At 41.1% G+C, this 21,568-nt stretch overlaps 2 protein-coding genes across 5 annotated transcripts; both read left to right on the top strand.

Moving 5' to 3' along the window:
• Positions 1-213: 213 nt before the first annotated feature.
• Positions 214-10,990, top strand: galnt6 (UDP-N-acetyl-alpha-D-galactosamine:polypeptide N-acetylgalactosaminyltransferase 6 (GalNAc-T6)). Of its 2 annotated transcripts, none has more exons than XM_008413590.2 (11): positions 214-376; positions 1,644-2,150; positions 2,610-2,782; positions 6,687-6,836; positions 8,296-8,530; positions 8,618-8,735; positions 8,831-9,031; positions 9,124-9,255; positions 9,353-9,454; positions 9,572-9,730; positions 10,695-10,990. In XM_008413590.2, exons 2-11 carry the CDS (start codon positions 1,672-1,674, stop codon positions 10,806-10,808), a joined length of 1,863 nt encoding a protein of 620 aa, XP_008411812.1. In that variant the 5' UTR covers positions 214-376; positions 1,644-1,671; the 3' UTR covers positions 10,809-10,990. The 2 variants fall into 2 exon arrangements, with proteins under 2 accessions (XP_008411812.1, XP_017161483.1); XM_017305994.1 differs by lacking the exon at positions 214-376 and adding an exon at positions 1,081-1,502.
• Positions 10,991-11,869: 879 nt separating this feature from the next.
• Positions 11,870-21,560, top strand: LOC103467320 (glucose-6-phosphate 1-dehydrogenase-like). 3 transcript variants are annotated; one of them, XM_017305996.1, is made up of 13 exons: positions 11,870-12,064; positions 12,458-12,495; positions 12,626-12,734; positions 13,806-14,023; positions 14,110-14,271; positions 16,533-16,658; positions 16,756-16,849; positions 16,929-17,115; positions 17,221-17,456; positions 18,033-18,109; positions 18,277-18,369; positions 18,479-18,544; positions 21,471-21,560. In XM_017305996.1, exons 1-13 carry the CDS (start codon positions 11,954-11,956, stop codon positions 21,481-21,483), a joined length of 1,530 nt encoding a protein of 509 aa, XP_017161485.1. In that variant the 5' UTR covers positions 11,870-11,953; the 3' UTR covers positions 21,484-21,560. The 3 variants fall into 3 exon arrangements, with proteins under 3 accessions (XP_017161485.1, XP_008411815.1, XP_017161484.1); XM_008413593.2 differs by lacking the exon at positions 21,471-21,560 and having other exon boundaries at positions 11,873-12,064; positions 14,113-14,271; positions 18,479-18,814; XM_017305995.1 differs by lacking the exon at positions 21,471-21,560 and having other exon boundaries at positions 11,954-12,064; positions 18,479-18,814.
• The last annotated feature ends 8 nt before the right edge of the window (positions 21,561-21,568 follow it).

Raw genomic sequence — 21,568 nt, 5'->3', positions numbered from 1 at the left:
AGAATCATTTCAAATTAACAGGAATAAATTCTTGGCAATTATCAGTCTGGATTTACTATCGTCTATGAGTTTCAAATTAAGAAACCTAATACTTACTCTTATTATGATTCACTAACTATGTGACCTCTCTGCCATGTGATGCTCTGCGGTTCTGGACGCAATCCACCAGCAGGGGACTCACTTCAACTAATTATTATCTTGTAAATATGGCACCTGTTCATGAGCTGAAAACAACAGACAGTACACCGGTCGGCTGTCATCTACAAAGTCGGTGAGAAGAATCGTGGCTGCTAATCTGGCAGCCTAACGCACAAACCGAGGAGGAGCACCTCGTCAAGCAGAGAGCAGGTGTGGACAGCTTGCTCTTTTCATTAAAGTAAGTGGCGACATTTTTTTTTTTTTTTTTAAACTTCATAGGTGTAATGGTCCCCGATTGGTATCGATAAAAAAAAAACCCGGTTCTCTGTCTGACGCTTTATATGTCAAATGTGACGCTTTACTGTCACATTTGACAGTAAAGCGCGGTAAATAGAAGCTGCTCTGTGATCTTTCACCGCTCAGTCACTGAAAGCAGGACTTTTGCCACCAACTCTTCCTCTTTCATTTTAGATGTGAAACGTTAAGAGCTGAATAGTCTGTCGTTTTTTTTTTTGTTTTTTAAAAAAATATCTTATAGACCACACTGTGCTGAATCTGTAGAATATCTTTCAGTTCCTGGGGGAAAAGAAACAGATTAAATTGTTGCCACATACAGTAAAGTCAGATATATGTCAACTCATAGAAGTAGTTTAATTTTGTCATCGAAGTGCACAAGGGGCGCCTTTGCGCCTTAGACGGCTGAGACCAGACTTTTCTTGAACACTGAAGTGTCCCGCCTGAATCAATTACGAAGCCCAGCTGACCTCAGAATATATTAAATTAATTATGACCAAGTAAGAGTGAGTCTTCTCTTGGACAGTGATCACCAGAGGACATCCAGATGTCCTACTTCGCAGTGATATATCCTGTTTCACTCAGCAGGAAACAGGCTGCTATTGTACTAAAAGCTGGTTGAAGTTATGTCACGCTCCACGTAGCAGATCTTAGTTCCTGTTGCAAATGACAGCTAGTCATTAAGCAACGAGGTGGATTGGCCTGGTGAGATTAAAAACAAAGTGCGTGTCACTTATTAACTGGTGTGAGAGCCTTCGGGTGAGTCTCACCTGCTGCCACGTGGGTCCTGGCAGGCTGTGGCCACAGAGAAGGTGAGTTCAGGTGTTTGCTGAGAGGTGTGGTGTGTTTGTTCACTCTCACCACCTCCCTGCTCTCCGTGCTCGCCCTGTGGGACTGTTTCCTGAAGAGACCTGGAGGGGGGAGGAGGAGGAAGGAGGAGGATCAAGGTTGACTGGATCACCAGCTGCTATGACACTTGCTGAGACGCACAAACCGGTTTGAAGGTTTTTTTGTTCCCCCCCTCCCCCGCCCTCTCCTGCTTTGACATCTTTGGTTTCATTAAGAAAAAGGTTAGTGAATGTATACCAGGTAAAAGGCGGGTAATGGTAACAGGAGAGCGTGTTGTTGAAAGGCCTTGATGTAAGTGGTGGCCTTTAGCAGTTGCCAAGGAGGCCAACTCAAGAGAATTTCTGTGCTTTCCTGTTTCACAGCCTCCAAAGGGACCGGCCCATCTGAAACATGCGTCTGATACGCCGGCGTCTGTCTCCCCTGAAGCTGGTCCTCCTCGGGGGAACTCTTTTCATGGTGATCCTGGTGGTTCTCCAGAGGGACGTCGGCTCCTCCAACTCCGGAGACCCCTGGCTACAGGACCTGGCCCACAAACGGGACGAGGTTATGGTCATGGTGCGGAATGCTGTGAACAACATGGGCTTCCAGATCGGAGCTCCGCAGCCCCCGCCGGTGCAGGCGCGGCCCACGGAGGACGTTAAATGCCCCTCCGGATTTTACTCTCAGGCTGAGCTCAAACCTCACCTGGAGAGACCGCCACAGGACCCTCAAAGCCCCGGGGCCGACGGGAGAGCGTTTGTGAAGGACAACATGACGCCGGAGGAGGAGAAGGAGAAGGAGGAGGGCATGACACGGCATTGCTTCAACCAGTTTGCCAGCGACCGGATCTCGCTCAGCCGCAATCTCGGGGACGACACAAGACCGCCGGAGTAAGCCGAAGTCTTTAAGTTAATCTTTTATTGGCTGTGCTAATTGCTGTTGTGCCAACGACGGTGTTGACATGCAGACATGAGAGGATACAGCTGTCTCAATCTCAGAGAGAGCCGTGCTCACACAGGTCAATGATTTACAGACGTTTTCACAATTTTTCTTAATAACCTCCAGGGCTTAGTAAGCTTGCGTTGCTAAACGTCTCAGTGTGCAATAACAGAGATCGACACGTCAGAGTAAATACTCCCAGGCTCACACCTATACACCCAGACTGTAAACCTTTGCATTTCCTTTTTGCAGGATGCCAAAACTACTTCTCACGATGTGCTTCGCTAATACATTTCAAACTACCATCATAAAAACACGGAATATCCAAAAACACTCGTCTCCTATGTGTTGACATGGGAGACCTTGTGTGACTTTCATTTCATCAGATATGCCTCCTTCTCTTTCTCCAGGTGTGTGGACAGGAAGTTTCCTCACTGCCCTCCTCTGCCCACCACCAGCGTCATCATTGTCTTCCACAACGAGGCCTGGTCCACACTCCTCAGGACGGTCTACAGCGTCCTGCACACATCTCCCGCCATCTTGCTGAAGGAGATCATCTTGGTTGACGACGCCAGCGTTGCAGGTAACAGTGAGACACGTGGAAGATGAGCAAATGGGAGCGGAGTGGAAAGTAAATGTCAGCCTGAGGGGTACTACAGCAAACCCGCAGTGCAAATTCACATTTTTACACAGGACATAATCCAGAGCTGCACCTCAGTCAATGATTCGTTCTCCTCTTCAGATTTTATTAGTTATTACTGAGCAGAAGTGGTTCAGAAAAAGCAGGAACAAAAACCGTCAATCAGAAGAGCCAGAAGACAGTGTGGTTAACTAAATGTAGCCTCTGTGCTGCCATTTTTAGAAAGCATATAAAGTTATTACACCTACTTAATTTAGAACATCAAGCTTAAACTTACTATTTGTAGGCTATTGTTTTGGAGCATGGCTATGTTTTTTCTTTGCAGCCTTTTTGTCAAAGTTTTTTTTTTATCTTGTTTTATTTCTTTATTTTACTTTTACAATAGTATTTAGCTAAAGAGAGACTGTGTTGAGTGCTGCACCTTCCTTTCACTGTTCTCAAATAGTTTACATCTTGACTGATAGAAATTATAACAAGGATTAAGCATGCTAACTGCAGCTGCTTGAACATGTCAAGCATATAATAAACTACTGAAGACTGCATTTGCATGTGCAAAGACATTTATTTTAAAACCTCTTTACTGGGATAAATATCTGTCGCCGATGAGGTAAAACTTAGACTACAGGCACTAGAACATGATTACTGAGTAAACTAAATGGCCCAATCGCGTCATGTGATGATGTGTGCTGATTTGAATGAAATTTTACTGTGTGATTTTAGTATCGGTGTTCCTTCAGCACTTAGGTTGACATCAGGGTCAGCATATATTCCAATTAGGAATATACAGTATGCTGACCAGATTTTATTATTAAAATCTAGTCGACATATATTCCTGATTAGATTTTATTATTATTATTATTCGTTCACATTGTCTGGGGTTCGTCATCCTTTACCATGGAGACATTAGGTTCCTTTAAAGTTTTCTTTAAAGGTAAATGATTTCTCATAATATTGACCATTACCCTGTTTCTGCCACAAAGGTCTGTTGTCTTTTTCAGACATGGTCTTATCCTGAACACATCTTCTGCTAAAGCTGCAGATGTTTTGAGAACTCTAACATCTGCATCTTCAACTATACTCGCAGAACAGTAGAATAACTCATAAGCATAACAGCATGACCTTGTTCTGGTTAATGCAGTCACAAAACGTCTTTTCAGTTCCACTGTCCTATTTAGTGTAATCAGCTCCAAATTGTGAATCTTTGTGAAAACAGACTGCGAAATAACATTTTCTTTAAAATATCTGCAACTAAGCATAAAATAATCAGTAGGCATATATTATTATGTTTACTGAAACATGCTGCATTTTCCCATTTATTCCCGTCTACTTCCAATAAAAATGGGACTCAGATTGTCAACATAAACACACCAGCCCGCTTCAAATGTGATGCCAATGCACAGATAAGGTAAACAGAGTGTTGCATTTACTGTGAAAGTGCAGCTAATATCAGTGTCGCATGCTTTATCATCTTTGGGTATCCTGCTCTGCTTTCCTTTGTCTTTGGACGATAACGACGTTGATTTTTTTGGTGTTGCAGTTGAACGCAAGCCAAGCATACTGGTTTGTTTTCATCCTGCATTAACGGTCCACACGATAGGCGTCAACCGTCCAACAAACAAAACGCTGGAGGAGGGAAACGAAATACTCCCAGGATCCGGTTATGTGCGGCTATTTAAACAGTATCATTCATTGTCTGAGATCCTATAAAGTCAACTGCCTTCTTGCGCTGTGAAAGGTGACCCAGAATCATGTTTACTTAGGATTTCAGCAGCTGACTCACTCTGTAGCAAGCAGGTTGTACAAATAACTGGGACTCGAAGTGAGAGTGATTTGGAAGAAGGCGACTGCGTCTACCGCAGCGCCACAAGAATTTGTTTTAGTGGAGATAGGTGCTGCAAATTAAAATTCGAGAGCCAGGGCACCTTGCAGGAACATGTTGACCTTTTTAGATGCAAGTGACATATTTCCTTTGTTAAAGTAAATATTCTCGTTTAACTTAAATGGACAGAAACATGCTGCTGATGATCATATGAAATGCATATTGCTATGAAAATAATTCAGTCTAAATAATGCAAACCTAGAGATGGAGGAAAGAATCAGGGTGTTCCTTTCTGTTTCTTTGGGGTTTTTTTATTTTCTGTCCTGTCTTTCTGTTTCTATGCATTTCTTTCTGTATCGACATCAGCATGTCTTTGTTTTTAATAATTTGTTCATTCAACTCCCGAATCTCCTTTACAAGTAACTACCATTTTAAACAAATCCACATTCGACTGGGATGTTAAAACAGTGGCTATATTTACAGTACAATTCCTTTGGAAAAGCCTGCAGTTTTCAGAGAATAATAATAATAAAATAAAATAAACTGTGTGCCACTACTAAGTTAATGTTCTGCTGCATTTGTTCAGATAGAGCCAGGTTAAAGTGGAGTCTGTAAGAAACGGGACAACTTACATATCAAAGAAATGTAAAAAAAAAACTTTAAAAAACTGGAAAATCTCGTGGGGATGTGTAACATTATACAGTATTTGACAGTAGATGATTATTAGCTGACATTGTTAAGTGATCTGTAATACTCCATGTGAGAACTGTCTTACATGGAGTAAGAAAGTTCTAAATACATGAGAGGTATTGAGAATTTTATGACACTGTGAATGTAAAACATGAGACGAGGTGGGATGTTATTTCTGATTTGAGTTGGACGTGTGACTTTCCTGAAAACTTGAACTTTAAGCCTCTATGTGTGACTATTTTAACGATCAGCTTTGTCTTTTCTTGTAACTGATACAAAGTGCTAAAACAAAGAAATTTGAAAGAAACAGAAAATCACTGTCTTATTATTATTTTTATATTTGTCATGTTAATTTTATTACCTTCAGGATTCGTATGATTGCACCAAAAACTAAAAATTATGCCTTTTCTATCGTTCTGCACACATAATTCTTTGCAAAATTATTCACCTATTCATAAGGTTTAGGGTTTAATACATTATAAAAGAGGGAGGGAATATTCTTCCCACAGTATGTCGTGGCTTAGCTCAAATATTTATTCTTGAGAATGTCCCAGTCAAATCCTAGATCTAATTCGATATGGAGAATCTGTGCCGAATTTCAGGATGCCAGATGCTCTCCAACCACTCCGACTAAGCTGAAGCTGTTTTGCAGAGAGGAAGTTCAGGGTGCAGAGATGTAAATCAAATATTTTCAGTCATAATCGCAGCGATAGATGTTTCCACAATATTCTGAGAAGCTTTCTTGTAACTGAAATGTTTTAATTTTTTTTTATTAAACAATTTTAAACTCATGCATAATTTTCCTCCCACTTTACAATTATGTACTACTTTATTTTTGATTTATCACATAAAAGCGGATCATTTAAACTGACATGAATACTTTTTCAAAGCACCTATAAAAACAAGTCATTCATGCTGCAACCTGATGATCTTTTATTTATCTTTTATAATGTTGTCTTATTTATTGAGCCATGAAACAATCTATCACTGTTTTCCTCCCAGCTGCACGCAGACGTTTCCTCCTTTACTCTGACTTCTCTTTTTAGCTGCTAGAGCTCCAGCTCTCTGCTGCAGAACTTCGTTGCTTGTGGCTGCAGAGTTTGCTCTGCTGAGAAATATGTGCCGCTTCTTGTGGCCACAAAAGCTTTCAGGGGGGAAGTATTCCACTTCGCTGCTTGTGTCGGTCTAAGCCTGACGACTGTTTGACTTTTACGTCTTCTCGTCAGCGAGGTGTTCAATCGTACAGACCGAAGGCTTGTCGCTCATGTGCCACAACTGATGATGTGCATCGTAACTTCCCTTAAAGAGCTGTTCTAACACACGTTTTGTATCTTACAGACCACCTGAAGGAGAAGCTGGAGTTGTTTGTGGAACAGTTTAAGATCGTCCGTGTTGTCAGGCAGCCAGAGAGGAAAGGCCTCATCACTGCCAGGCTGCTGGGAGCCAGCATTGCTACGGCTGAAGTGCTCACCTTCCTTGATGCGCACTGTAAGGAAACCTCCACACACAATGCGGTCGGCTGCGATGCACGAGTCACTGGCAGTGTGTTGGGTTGCATACAGTCGCCTGAAATGACAGTAGCGGATACCGTGAAACAAAGTGGTTGAGCTTTAAATATCTGGCATAAACTTGAACCCTAAATCGACATCGTTGACAGTAGAGTTGTGCTAACATATTGCTAATATGTAGCAGGATTTCAAATATACTGCTCAAAAAAATAAAGGGAACACTTCAGTGTTCACTTAAATGTTAAAGTGTTCCCTTTATTTTTTTGAGCAGTGTATATGAAAATGTAACTACAATACCATCTAATGTTTGGATCAATGTCTGTAACAAAAATACCGATGCACGCTTGTTTCAACCAAGTTCTCTTTGTCAAATACTGAGAGTTTATTTAAATTCAGAGCATTTAAACACAAGTTTACAACCATCTGAGGCAACGTTACAGAATGCTTTCCATTATCCTGTCCACTTTGTGCAATACTACAGCACCAATGGCAGAAAAAAAGAACTTTAGCATGTTGCTGTCACCATCATGCTTCTCAGTTAGGACTGACTCCTACAAATGTTGTTATTTGTCAGTCTTTGTGTTGTTGGACGACCAAACGTTTACCAAGAACTTCAGCTTCTCCATGTGGGCAGCTACAAATTTCTGCAAGAGACTGAAACATAAAAGTTTTTATCAATCAATCAATCAAATTTTATTTGTATAGCACATTTCAGCAGCAAGGCATTTCAAGGTGCTTTACATAATTAAAGAAAAAATAAAAACAGCATGTGACATTGAATAAACAGTAAGAAAGAGAAAGACTTTTGAAAAAAAAAAGATTCAAATTATTATTATTTTTTTTAATTAGTCCCATAAATTGAAGCCTTGGTAGTTCCTGAACATCTTAACCAATTTCTTTTTATCTAAACTTGAAAGTCTTGGTCATATGGTTGAAACCATTGTCTCCATCCTTCCACACACACAAATCAAAGCTGGTTTTGATTGGATGAATTCAGGAGGCTAACATTAAGCCTCTGCAGTTGCACCTACCTGAACACTTTTGGAAATAAATAAATTATGTTGAAGTGAGGGCCTCACAGGAAATCAACCAGTTTAAATAAAATGTTCTTATTTTGAAAGGCTAAAGGAGCCTCATTGATGGCTACAACAAGTCTTTGGTTTCTCTGAAACACACCAAGAAGTGCGTTAGAGTTTGTATGCATCACTTTGACCCTTTTGTGAGTTTAAGAAAATAACCATAAATTCGAACCCAATTCTTGTTTTGGAAAATTCATAAAAGTTAATAATTGTTACTATGATATATTCTAAAAATACATTGTAGTAAATTCATGGGTGTAATGAGAGAACGTAAACTTGCCACCAGAAAAGTACGCTAGTTTGTGCAAAAGGGCATTTGTAGAAAACTAAGTCTTTTCTTTCCCTTCTATTCATGGTCAGGTGAGTGTTTTCATGGCTGGTTGGAGCCTCTCCTGGCCCGGATAGTTGAGGAACCCACCGCTGTGGTCAGCCCAGAGATCACCACCATCGACCTGAACTCCTTTCAGTTCAACAAACCCGTGGCCACCAACCGCGCCTACAACCGGGGGAACTTCGACTGGAGCCTGACGTTCGGCTGGGAGGCGATACCCGAGGAGGCAAAGAGGCTGCGCAAGGACGAAACCTACCCTGTAAAGTAAGATGGATCATGTTGTTTTCGCTCTTTAAAGGTCTGAATCATTTAAACACCTAAAGCCTTTGGATCTGCTCATGAAAATTTCAGAACACCTACTTTTGCCGGAGGCCTTTTCTCAATCTCAAAGAAGTACTTTGAGCACATCGGAACGTATGATGACAAGATGGAGATCTGGGGCGGAGAAAATGTGGAAATGTCCTTCAGGGTCAGTCTCTCTTATCTGTCTCCCCCCTCCTCCTTCCTCTCCCACATTAATCATTAAGTTACCTTGACATTTTCTGCAAACATTTCTGCGTGAAGGTGTGGCAGTGCGGGGGTCAGCTGGAGATCATCCCCTGCTCGGTGGTGGGCCACGTTTTCCGCACCAAAAGTCCGCACACCTTCCCCAAGGGCACCGAGGTCATCACACGCAACCAGGTGCGCCTGGCTGAAGTCTGGATGGATGATTTCAAGAAGATCTTCTATCGACGCAACAATAACGCTGCAGTGATGGCCAGGGAGGTCTGTCTTCTAATTCTACTGCACCATCTTGCTCCAAAACGACTCGTCATGTTTTGGTCACTAATCTATTTTTTGTTGTTGTTTTACAATAGAATAAATATGGAGACATCTCTGATCGCCTCAACCTGAGGAACAGGCTTCACTGCAAGAACTTCACCTGGTACCTGAACACCATCTACCCAGAGATCTTCATTCCTGACCTAACGCCAGAAAAATTCGGATCAGTGAGTCGATTTTTCTGAACACAAACAATCTGATAAACTATTTTGGACGCACTGCTCAGTTTGCGTTCTCCTCGATTCGTGTCCATGTTTGTCATAGATCAGAAACTCTGGATCCAGAACCTGCCTGGATGTTGGCGAGAACAACCAGGGGGGTAAAGCTGTGATCATGTACCAGTGTCACAACATGGGAGGAAACCAGGTACAGGATCTCTCATTTACTAGCAGGAAATGGGGGAAAAAAAGAAAAAAAAAAGATTTGAAGATGATCGGATGTTATCTATTTTTGTTGGTTCTAACTAGATGATTGTATTTGTAGTACTTTGAGTATTCGTCCCACAAAGAGCTGCGTCACAACATCGGGAAACAGCTGTGTCTCCATGCCAACGATCAGTCAGAACCAGTGAAGATAGAGCTGTGCCAGCTGAAGGGGAGGGGGACCAGTTTGTCACCTCAGCAGGAATGGGTCTTTACAGAGGTGAGCGACGCTTCACATCCTTACTTCAGTTCAACACAGCTACCGTTATGAGCAGCAACAAACATTTACATCTATATGTTTTGTAAAATAAGGTTCGTTCAAATGGAGCTTTAACTTTTATAAGGTCTCTTTTTACCTAATTTCTTTGAAATTATTTAAAATGATGCTCTGACAAAATGTGAAATGGGGAAACGTCCACAGCATTCAGACGTTTAATGAACTCTTACATTTACTATAATATTTTATGTTGCAATTTTTAAAACGTATTTAGGAAGCATTTAAGGAAAAATTAGAAACATTTACAGCTCAGTTTACCCATGATTTGCAGAATGTCCCGGCACTGATGTCTTTTATTTTTGGTTTTCCTAGACAGTAAGCAGAATAAGTAGCATCCGTCGCTTACATCTGCAAAGCCCTCATCTATCCACTGCAATCCTAGATGCACGTTACACTTTAAATGTTATCAAAGATCAGTAAAACTATCTGCAGAAACCAACATTTTTTATTGTGCAATGCTGTAAAGATTTTCTCTTTTTCTGCATTAGAAAATCAGTCTACGTGACTTTCCTCTAGACGTTGGCTGTAAGCAGCCTTCAAAGGTTTGCAGTCTTGGGCTCATCCAGATGGACTCCATTCCTCTGCTGGGACAGCCCAGACAGCTGCTGTCTAGCAACGTCGCTCAGAAAAACATGGCGCAACAATTTCAACTAGAAAAGCTTTAGGTCTTAACTTTCGTACCCTTTAAGAACAATGGCGAGATAATTAGTTGTCTACCTAACCCCAGAAGTGTGTGCATGCTAAGCTAGCCTCACTAGCTGCTGCATAAGGTGCCAGGGGTTTCTAATGAAAAGGAGAACAGAATGTCAAATCTGTTTTTGCATATTGAATACATACAATTGTTAAGTGCCTTAATTCCACTAAGCTGAGCTTTCATGTGGCTTTTTTTCTTATTGTTTTGTTTCAGGAAAGTCTTCTGAAGAATCCCAGCAGTGGGAGGTGCTTACAGCTGAGAGGGGGTCAGGTTCAGATGGACCACTGTAATGCTGCAGATCCCTTCCAGCAATGGAGTTTCTCTTGACCCCCCCAGTCTGCCCATTAGGTGACCTCTGGTCCCCTCCCTGTTATCAGACTCAGCAGCTCAGAGCTGAAGCATGACAGATCCAAACGGACATGCTGAAAAGCTTTGGGCAAGTGGCCATACTGGTGACCAGGAAAAGATGGAGGACAATACAGAGATGATGCCTGGCTTAAGAAAAAAAAGGAAACCCTCATTTGGGTATAACTATTTTTGTTTTATTTATGGATGACACTCAGGAAACTCTTCTTACTGTGGTTTGGGGATCTTTGGACATGTGTGAACTTTGCATTTAGCAGTGGCAGCTTTAAAAAGGCTCTGAACTGCAATGACTTTAATTCACTTGTTTTACACTCTAATATGAAAAAAAAGGGAGAGAGAGAGAATCGTTATGCGATTGTGATTTTTGTTGTGTCCGGTGATGAATGTGGAAATATTTTCTCTCAAGAGGATGAAATGTTAGTTTTTTAAAAATATTTTTTTATGATTTTTTCTAAATAACTTTTTATTATAAATAAGTTATTTTCTGTTAACGATCTAGGAAACAATTTCCAAAGGCACATTTTTGAATATATGTCTTTCTAGTGAAATTGGTCTGTTGACTGTTTATCATACTTGCATAAAATCTGGGAAAATTGTCTGATATTTTGTATACTGAAGGATAAACTACATTTATATGATTGATACAGATATTAAACCAAAACCTAAAGATTTTGTGTTAAGAATGTCTTTTCATGCTGACAAGAAGTCTTCCATCTATGTAGCACTTATAGCTTCTCAGAAGCGCCGATTTATGTTTACTCAATGTTTATTTAGGGAGTGGCTCTGGAGATACACATTCCAGAAAACTGCTTTTGTCTTGTCCTACAAAACCTGCAGTGTGAGTTTAGCAGAATGCACAAGATCACCAAACCGGATGTGAAGTAGCGTAAAGATTCCCTCAAACAAAAGGAAGCGGAGAACATGTTTCCTAAAAATTCATGCCATAAGAAATGACACACATTTCTGCAGGTATACATTTCCTTCTGCAGCAATAGGTGGCAGCACAGAGTTGCAAAGATTGTCAAGGCCACAGTGAAAATGTAAAACTCAGCAGGTCGGTCTGGGATTTACTTGGAGGGTCACCGCAGGCTGCTCAGGAGAGGACTATGGAGCCCTTAACTCGGTCGGAGGTGTTCGGAGAGCTCAGGAAGGAGCTTTATGGAGACAAACAGTCGAGTCATTCCAGCACACACGTATTTATCATCCTGGGGGCGTCTGTGAGTAAAACCTGACAATAATTTGACTGTCCTTGGCCAGGTCTATTGAGGATTTGAACAAATTGTAACCGTTTCAAGTGTTGGAAGACAAAGTTGTGCTAATGAGAGAATGAGCAGATGAAAAAATATAAACTTTGACATTTTACTATCTTCAATTTCCTGACAATTTTTAGTCTCTTTTTGTATTCATTCATGTTGTACGTAACCGCTTGCAAAGACATTTTTTCTTTTTTTTCTCTCATCAAAACACATTTTTCGTTCTCTCTCCTAGACTTTGACTGTTTTTTTTTTAGCTCTTATCTCTACTTTGGACTCATGATTGATTGCTTTGTGGCCGACTGTAAAAGCTGCTCAGACTTTTGACTAAAGCTACTATATGTACTTTTTGCATAGGGAGATCTTGCTAAGAAGAAAATCTACCCGACTTTGTGGTGAGTGAAAACCTGCAGCTCAAATCCTTCCTGCCTTGCAGAGCTGCTTGAAAGTTGTTTACCTCACAGTTTGACCCTTGGACAAAGCGTTCCACACGGCTGCTTTGGATTGACTCTGCCTGTTGTTCAGGTGGTTATTCAAAGACGACCTGCTCCCAGAGGACATCTACATTGTGGGATTTGCCCGCTCTGACCTGACTGTAGAGAAAATTAAAGCGGCATGTCTTCCTCATATGAAGGTATTTATTCATCTTTGTTGAGATACTCTTACAGGTAACGGTGCCTTGTAAAAGTATTCACACCCCTAGAGCTTTTTTTTTTTTTTTTACAATCCAACAAACTTGGACCAGCACAAAGTAGTACTATGCTGTAATATCTAAAGATTTTTCTAATGAAAATCTGAAAAGTGTGGCAAACATGGAGGAAAGTGCTGCTGTCGGAAGATGCCAAAAATTCTCAATATTGGTCAGAAATGAATTAAGCCAAATAATCCGATAGGAAAACCTGTTAGAGGTGGAAAAAATATTTGAGACTGGAACATGCATTCACCTTCCAGCAGTCAATCAACACTAAATATTAACACACAGGTACAATGAAAAGGTTTATGTCAAAGCATATCCATATGTTCAAATGGATCAGTCAAAGTACAGACCAAAATCTAATTAAGATTTAACATTCCTGTTAATAGATGCTTTCCACCAATGTCCAGTGCTGGCAGAGACATAGCCTATGTTTTCCCAATTTTTAGGTTTGATGTTTCTAAAAGCATCAAACACTTTTTTATTTGTAAGACAAAAATAAATAAAAACAGCATATTATTATTATTAGGATGTAAGATTGTTTGTATCACTGCTGAACTAACACTGTGTGTAAGAGGGACCCAGGTTCTGGCCTGGACCTTTTTGCATGCAGCTTGTTCTCCCTTGCACGTGTGTTTTCTCCTGCTTTCATCTCCCACAGTCAAAAACATGCATGTTTGCTCATCTGGCCATTTTAAATTAGGCTTAAGTCTGAGCCTGTGTGTGTCTCCGCTTCACTCCGTGATGGACTAGTCACAGTCCAGGGTGTACCAAAGTTCTCGCCCAATGGCTGATGAAGACAGACACCAGTCGAACTGTGACCCCTCATGGACAAAGTGATAATCAAAAATGGATAGATAACAATTTAGTCTTTACATGTCACATAAACTCTCCATAAAACGCACTGACGTTTGTGGTTGCAGAGAGACAAAACGTGAAGATCGAGGGGTGGGAATACTTTGGTAGGCCTATTCAGTGTTTTCAGGGATAACTTTTAGGTTTCTTCGGAAGGTCACTGACGAGGAGCTGGACAGTCTATCAGCCTTCTTTAAGAAGAACTCCTACCTGAGAGGTTGCTATGATGTCAGCAGCTCCTTTGAACGACTCAACAGTCATCTGTCATCTCTGCCCGGAGGGGAAACCGCCAACCGGCTCTTCTACCTGGCGCTGCCCCCTACTGTCTACCACGAAGTCAGCACAAACATCAGAAACCACTGCATGAGCTGCAAGTCAGTACATTTCCAGTCCTGAAAAACAGCGCTGCACGTTCTCTTTCTTTCTTTTTTTTTCTTTTTCTAATCTGGTTTGTTCACAGCAGAGGCTGGAACAGGGTAATCTTTGAGAAGCCATTTGGTCATGACCTCCAGAGCTCCCAGGAGCTTTCAGCCCACCTCTCCAACCTGTTCAAAGAAGACCAGATCTACCGCATAGATCACTACCTGGGAAAAGAGATGGTTCAGAACCTCATGGTCCTCAGGTAACTTTTTCAATTTGTTTGACTAATTTATGGTGAAAATTTTATTCAGCTGAGAGGAAATCTATCCTCCCAAAAACAAGTTTTCACATGGAAGCATAAGGCAGCAGATCACAATATTTTCTGCTTCATCAGGCTAAAAATGATTTGCTTATATATGTAATATATTTACTGCTCAAAAAAATAAAGGGAACACTTAAACAACACAATATAACTCCAAGTAAATCAAACTTCTGTGAAATCAAACTGTCCACTTAGGAAGCAACACTGATTGACAATCAATTTCCCCTGCTGTTGTGCAAATGGAATAGACAACAGATGGAAATTATTGGCAATTAGCAAGACACACTCAATAAAGGAGTGATTCTGCAGGTGGAGACCACAGACCACTTCTCAGTACCTATGCTGTCTGGCTGATGTTTTGGTCAGTTTTGAATGTTGGTGGTGCTTTCACACTCGTGGCAGCATGAGACGGACTCTACAACCCACACAAGTGGCTCAGGTAGTGCAGCTCATCCAGGATGGCACATCAATGTGAGCTGTGGCAAGAAGGTTTGCTGTGTCTGTCAGCGTAGTGTCCAGAGGCTGGAGGCGCTACCAGGAGACAGGCCAGTACACCAGGAGACGTGGAGGAGGCCRTAGGAGGGCAACAACCCAGCAGCAGTACCGCTACCTCCGCCTTTGTACAAGAAGGAACAAGAGGAGCACTGCCAGAGCCCTGCAAATGACCTCCAGCAGGCCACAAATGTGCATGTGTCTGCACAAACGGTTAGAAACCGACTCCATGAGGATCGTATGAAGGCCCGACGTCCACAGATGGGGGTTGTGCTCACAGCCCAAGACCATGCAGGACGTTTGGCATTTGCCAGAGAACACCAGGATTGGCAAATTCGCCACTGGCGCCTTGTGCTCTTCACAGATGAAAGCAGGTTCACACTGAGCACATGTGACAGATGTGACAGAGTCTGGAGACGCCGTGGAAAGCGGTCTGCTGCCTGCAACATCCTTCAGCATGACCRGTTTGGCAGTGGGTCAGTAATGGTGTGGGGTGGCATTTCTTTGGAGGGCCGCACAGCCCTCCATGTGCTCACCAGAGGTAGCCTGACTGCCATTAGGTACCGAGATGAGATCCTCAGACCCCTTGTGAGACCATATGCTGGTGCGGTTGGCCCTGGGTTCCTCCTAATGCAGGACAATGCTAGACCTCATGTGGCTGGAGTGTGTCAGCAGTTCTTGCAAGATGAAGGCATTGAAGCTATGGACTGGCCGCCCGTTCCCCAGACCTGAATCCGATTGAGCACATCTGGGACATCATGTCTCGCTCCATCCACCAACGTCATGTTGTACCACAGACTGTCCAGGAGTTGGCGGATGCTTTAGTCCAGGTCTGGGAGGAGATCCCTCAGGAGACCATCCGCCACCTCATCAGGAGCATGCCCAGGCGTTGTAGGGAGATCATACAGGCACGTGGAGGCCACACACAATACTGAGCCTCATTTTGACTTGTTTTAAGGACATTACATTAAAGTTGGATCAGCCTGTAGTGTGTTTTTTCACTTTAATTTTGTGTGTGGCTCCAAATCCAGGCCTCCATTGGATAATAAATTTGATTTCCATTGATGGTTTTGTTGTCAGCACATTCAACTTTGTACAGAACAAAGTATTCAATGAGAATATTTCATTCATTCAGATCCAAGATGTATTATTTGAGTGTTCCCTTTATTTTTTTGAGCAGTGTATATATAGTACCTGGTTCCACTCAGAAAATATTTTTTCTCTTATTTTAAAATTTCTAAAACCTTGCAGCACTAATTAGTCTTTCTTTAATTACGCCATAAAACATGAAAGTAGTTATAAAAATGGCCTTATCTTTTTTTTTTCCCCAGAGATACTGTATGATTACATATATGATTAAAATTGTAATTTTGTAAAAATAAAAAGCAGTCAGACAGAGTGAAGTTTCTTGAATTAGCTGAAATAACTTCATTGCTTTCTACCATCCAGGCTTGTTGCGCATCTGTTTTTGGCTCAGACATAAATTCACATGCAAGTGTACACACATTTTTTTTCCCCCACTTCTTATGATTTTTAAATAACTTTTTATTTTGTGGAATCCATTGTCAGAAATCCAGCCCTTCATTATCCAGCTGTGTTTTCTAACCTGAAAGCCAGCTGCTTGTAAAAGTGAAAACCCTCCATCTTGTGGTCTGTTTCAGAATTATTTTTTATTTATGTATTTATTTTTTATGTTTACTTTCTTGTAGGTTTGGAAATCGCCTTTTTGGACCCATATGGAACAGGAACAGTGTGGCCTCTGTGGTGCTCACCTTCAAAGAGCCGTTTGGCACTCAGGGCCGTGGAGGATACTTTGATGGTTTTGGGATAATTAGGTGAAGTAAGCATTATGAATTAGATTTTAGTTTTCACAGGAACTCTGCTCTGATTGCAGGGTTTATTTTGTATGTGTGTGTGTGTGTGTGTGTGTAGAGATGTCATGCAGAACCACCTGCTTCAGATGCTTTGTTTGATTGCAATGGAGAAACCTGCATCCACGAGCCCCGACGACGTGAGGAACGAGAAGGTAGGCGAGTCGTCGTGAGTGACGAGATTATGGAGTCATCGCAAAGCTGATGTCGGTTATTGTATTTGGTGTTCTGCAGGTGAAGGTGCTGAAGTGCATAGCTCCTCCTAACATGGCAGATGTGGTGCTGGGTCAGTACGCGGGAGATCCGGGCGGGGAGGGCGATGCCAAGCTGGGCTACCTCGATGATCCCACAGTACCAAAAGGCTCCTGCACACCAACGTTTGCAACTGCAGTGCTCTACGTCCAGAATGAAAGATGGGATGGTGAGGCTCCAATCCAGACTTCTTTCCTCAGTATTCCTTCTCTTTCTCTGTTTAAATTTTCCCTGGAGTTGCCGTGTTTTGATCCGCAACTGGGTCGTCCATCAGGGGTTCCTTTCATTCTGCGCTGTGGTAAAGCCCTGAACGAGCGGAAAGCCGAGGTGCGTCTGCAGTTCACGGACGTACCCGGAGACATCTTTGCTGACCGCTGTCAGAGAAACGAGTTGGTGGTCCGGGTGCAGCCAGACGAGGCTATTTACCTGAAGATGATGACCAAGAGGCCTGGAGTTTTCTTCAGCCCAGAGGAGACCGAGCTGGACCTCACCTACAAGAGCAGATACAAGGTGCTGAGCACATTCGTTTCAATCTATAATTCTGCTCCAATTATTGGTTCTAAGATGTAGTTTTAACTTGGTGTAAGCACAGAGGAAAATGCCCAAAAATTGACATAGAATTATTTTTTAAAAGAAATAAACTGAAAAAAAAAAACTTTACTGGAATAAAGTAGCTGCAAGTAGGCAATACATCACAAAGGATACAAATCAACTTCAAAACCAAAATGTTTGGAAATATAATATTTCAGAAAGTATTGTGTTGAAATGTAATTAATAGCATCTCCTCATAGATCACTAAAATGAAAGAAAAATTAAGCTTTTTTTAAAATTTGCCTGAGATAACTTTTATAGAAGATGCTGATGAACACTACATAACATTTTTAATACTAAAAAAAAACATGAGAATTGAAAAAAATCTGTCAACAAATAAGCCACTGCAGAATCCTAGGATGCAACCTATTTATTTTTATTTTAATGTATGATTGTTTTTGTTCTTTTTGCTGTGACATTTCTTCTTTGCTTGGATTTTCTTTCATTTTCCTGTGTTAGGTTTTTTTGTAACGTTGCACTGACATGTATTTGCAGAACGTGAAGCTTCCTGATGCGTATGAGAGACTGATTCTGGACGTCCTCTGTGGAAATCAGATGCACTTTGTCCGCAGGTCTGCAGCAACGTTTACTGTAATTGAGAAAGAAAACCTGCACCTTTATCCTAAATATAAAACAATAAAAAATACATCAGATTTTGGAAGACTCGTTCATTTATCAGCATAGTGGACATTTTTCAAACGGCTTTTCATCTACCAACCATCCTCTCTTTTTCTTTCAGCGATGAGTTGCGAGAAGCCTGGAGGATCTTCACCCCCCTGCTCCACCAAATAGAAGCTGCAAAGACACAACCTATTCCTTACACATATGGAAGGTAAACTCTGGTTAAAAACAGATCAAACAAACAGAAGTTAATTTAAAAGACATGATTATTTCTGAACGTCTTCTTTCTTCCTCCTCTCTCTTCGCCTTTTTGCCCGTAGTCGTGGTCCAAGTGATTCAGACGATCTTATTCAGAGGGTGGGCTTCCGCTACGAGGGAACATACAAGTGGGTGCAGCCCCACACAAGCTGATTCTCTAAGTTGTATGACGTGCATGCACAGATTCACTAAAAGCCTTTGTATGTTTACAAATAAAATTTACAGCAGCCACTTCTGTGCCAGTTTGATTTTGTCTGCATGCGTATTAAAAAAGCACTGCGTTTTTCTCCCTAATCACGCACAAGTTAATGTAGAAATAAGCAAGTGTTCGTGTGATTCCACATGTATGTGTGTACGAGTTTTCTAAATAAATCACATTTCACCCTTTTGCCCAAAAACTGTTTAAAATTACAATGATGTTTTACTCCAAATTCAAAGCCAACAAAACCAGAAAGGACAAAATGGCTTGGTGCTGAATTATGTGCAGCAGATACAGTCATATGAAAAAGTTTGGGCACCCCTATTAATCTTAATCATTTTTATTTCTAAATATTTGGATGTTTGCAACAACTATTTCAGTTTGATACAACCAATAACTTATGGACACAGTAATATTCAGTACTGAAATTAGGTTTATTTGACTAAAATAAAATGTGCAGTACGCATTAACACAAAATTTGACAGGTGCAAAAGTATGGGCACCTCAACAGAACAATGACATTAATATTTAGTAGATCCTCCTTTTGCAGAAATAACAGCCTCTAGTCGCTTTTAATGAGTTCCTGGATCCTGGATGAAGGTATTTTTGACCATTCCTCTTTAAAAACAATTCCAGTTCAGTTAAGTTTGATGGTCGCCGAGCATGGACAGCCCGCTTCAAATTATCCCAGATGTTGAATGATATTCAAGTCTGGGGACTGGGATGGCCATTCCAAAACATTATAATTGCTCCTCTGCATGAATGCCTGAGTAGATTTGGAGCTGTGTTTTGGATCGTTGTCTTGCTGAAATATCCATCCCCGGCGTAACGTCAACTTCGTAACTGATTCTGGAACATTATTCTCAAGAATCTGTTGATATTGAGTGGAATCCATGCGACCTTCAACTTTAACAAGACTCCCAGTGCCGGCACTGGCCACACAGCCCCAAAGCATGATGGAACCTCCACCAAATTTTACAGTGGGTAGCAAGTGTTTTTTTTTTGGAAAGCTGTTTTTTTTTGCCGCCATGCATAACGTTTTTTTTTTATGACCAAACAACTCAATCTTTGTTTCATCAGTCCATAGGACCTTATTCCAAAATGAAGCTGGCTTGTCCAAATGTGCACGCCACAAACGGCTCTGTTTGTGGCGTGCTTGCAGAAACGGCTTCTTTCGCATCACTCTCCCATACAGCTTCTCCTTGTGAAAAGTGCGCTGAATTGTTGAACGATGCATAGTGACACCATCTGCAGCAAGATGATGCTGCAGGTCTTTGGAGGTGGTCTGTGGGTTGTCCTTGACTGTTCTCACCATTCTTCTTCTCTGCCTCTCTGATATTTTTYTTGGCCTGCCACTTCTGGGCTTAACAAGAACTGTCCCAGTGGTCTTCCATTTCCTTACTATGTTCCTCACAGTGGAAACTGACAGGTTAAATCTCTGAGATAACTTTTTGTATCCTTCCCCTAAACAACTATTTTGAACAATCTTTGTTTTCAGATCATTTGAGAGCTGTTTTGAGGTGCCCATGACGCCACTCTTCAGAGGAGATTTAAACAGGAGAACAACTTGCATTTGGCCACATTAAATACCTTTTCTCATGATTGGCTACACCTGGCTACGAAGTTCAAAGCTTAATGAAGTTACCAAACCAATTTTGTGCTTCAGTAAGTCAGTGAAAAGTAGTTAGGAGTATTCAAATCAATAAAATGATAAGGGCACCCAAATTTTTGCACCTGTCAAACTTTGTTTTGATGCATATTGCATATTTTCTGTTGGTACAATAAACCTCATTTCAATACTTAAATATTACTGTGTCCAACAATTATTAGATTGTTGGACACTGAAATAGCTGTTGCAAACACCCAAATATTTAGAAATAAAAATGATTAAGATTAATAGGGGTGCCCAAACTTTTTCATATGACTGTATTCACTGTGTAGATCACGGTAATGATAAGGGCATTTTCCTGCTGTTGATAGACCAGTATTTACAGTGATCACCAAAATAAAATCATGCAGTGTCATGATTCACATAAAGCCATGGCAACATGTCAACATAAGAGGAAGACTTGTTGGACTGGTTAGTCTGGGAGAGGATGCATCTCCTGAGACAGACATTTGTCAAAGCACAGGTAAGAAAAATGTTCTTTCTAAGCTTAATCAAATGGTAAAAACATGTTAATCTCTAACACTGCATGTCTTCACCCTCTTTGTGCACAAGTGTTGAAACCTTCTGGATTTTTTCCCAGTTTTCTCATTTTGTAACCAGGGACACAATGGCATCTTATGCAACAGACGAACACAAAATAGTGCATTGAAAACTGAGAAGTGTAAAGAAAAATCTCCTGTATTCAGACCCCTGGAGGCAATACATGGAATAATATCTCTCAATAACTGCTTTCTCTTCTGGCTTTGCATTGCAATGCCTATGTTTCTCCACACTTAGCATGACCAGAGCATTTCCTTCCATGTTTACTGTGTCCCGGGCATGACCTGCTGCAAAACTGCAAAGAAAGTATCTTCTTGCTTCCTTTGAAGTTATTCTTTCATAAATCTTTCACACATTTGTTAAGAAAAGTGACTGACCACCGAAACTGTGAGCCTCTCTTCTCTCTTAAATGATCTCCTTTTCCTTTATTTGCTAACAGCAATTTAAAAATGGACTCATTTTTCTCTACTTTACAGCTATAGACATTGGTCACAAATCAAGATAAAAAAGAAATACATTAACGTTCTTGTTTGCAACGTGAAAAATGTGGGAATGTAAAACACGTATTAATACTTTTACACGACGTTTTGATCTACTGCCTGCAAAAATCTGATCTTGTATTTTTTTTCCTTCCTTTCTCTACCAGGTGTGTGACCTAACCCATGTGACATATGTACAGACATCGGAACGTGCAGTGGTCTTTCCCAGGATTCAGAAAGCCCTGGGAAGAACAGTATTAATGAA

Source organism: Poecilia reticulata, linkage group LG7 (assembly GCF_000633615.1).
Source record: "Poecilia reticulata strain Guanapo linkage group LG7, Guppy_female_1.0+MT, whole genome shotgun sequence".
In the NCBI taxonomy this organism is placed as follows: Eukaryota; Metazoa; Chordata; class Actinopteri; order Cyprinodontiformes; family Poeciliidae; genus Poecilia; species Poecilia reticulata.
The sequence above is the reverse complement of the archived record's forward strand: the minus strand, read 5'-3'. Positions and strand labels throughout refer to the sequence as shown.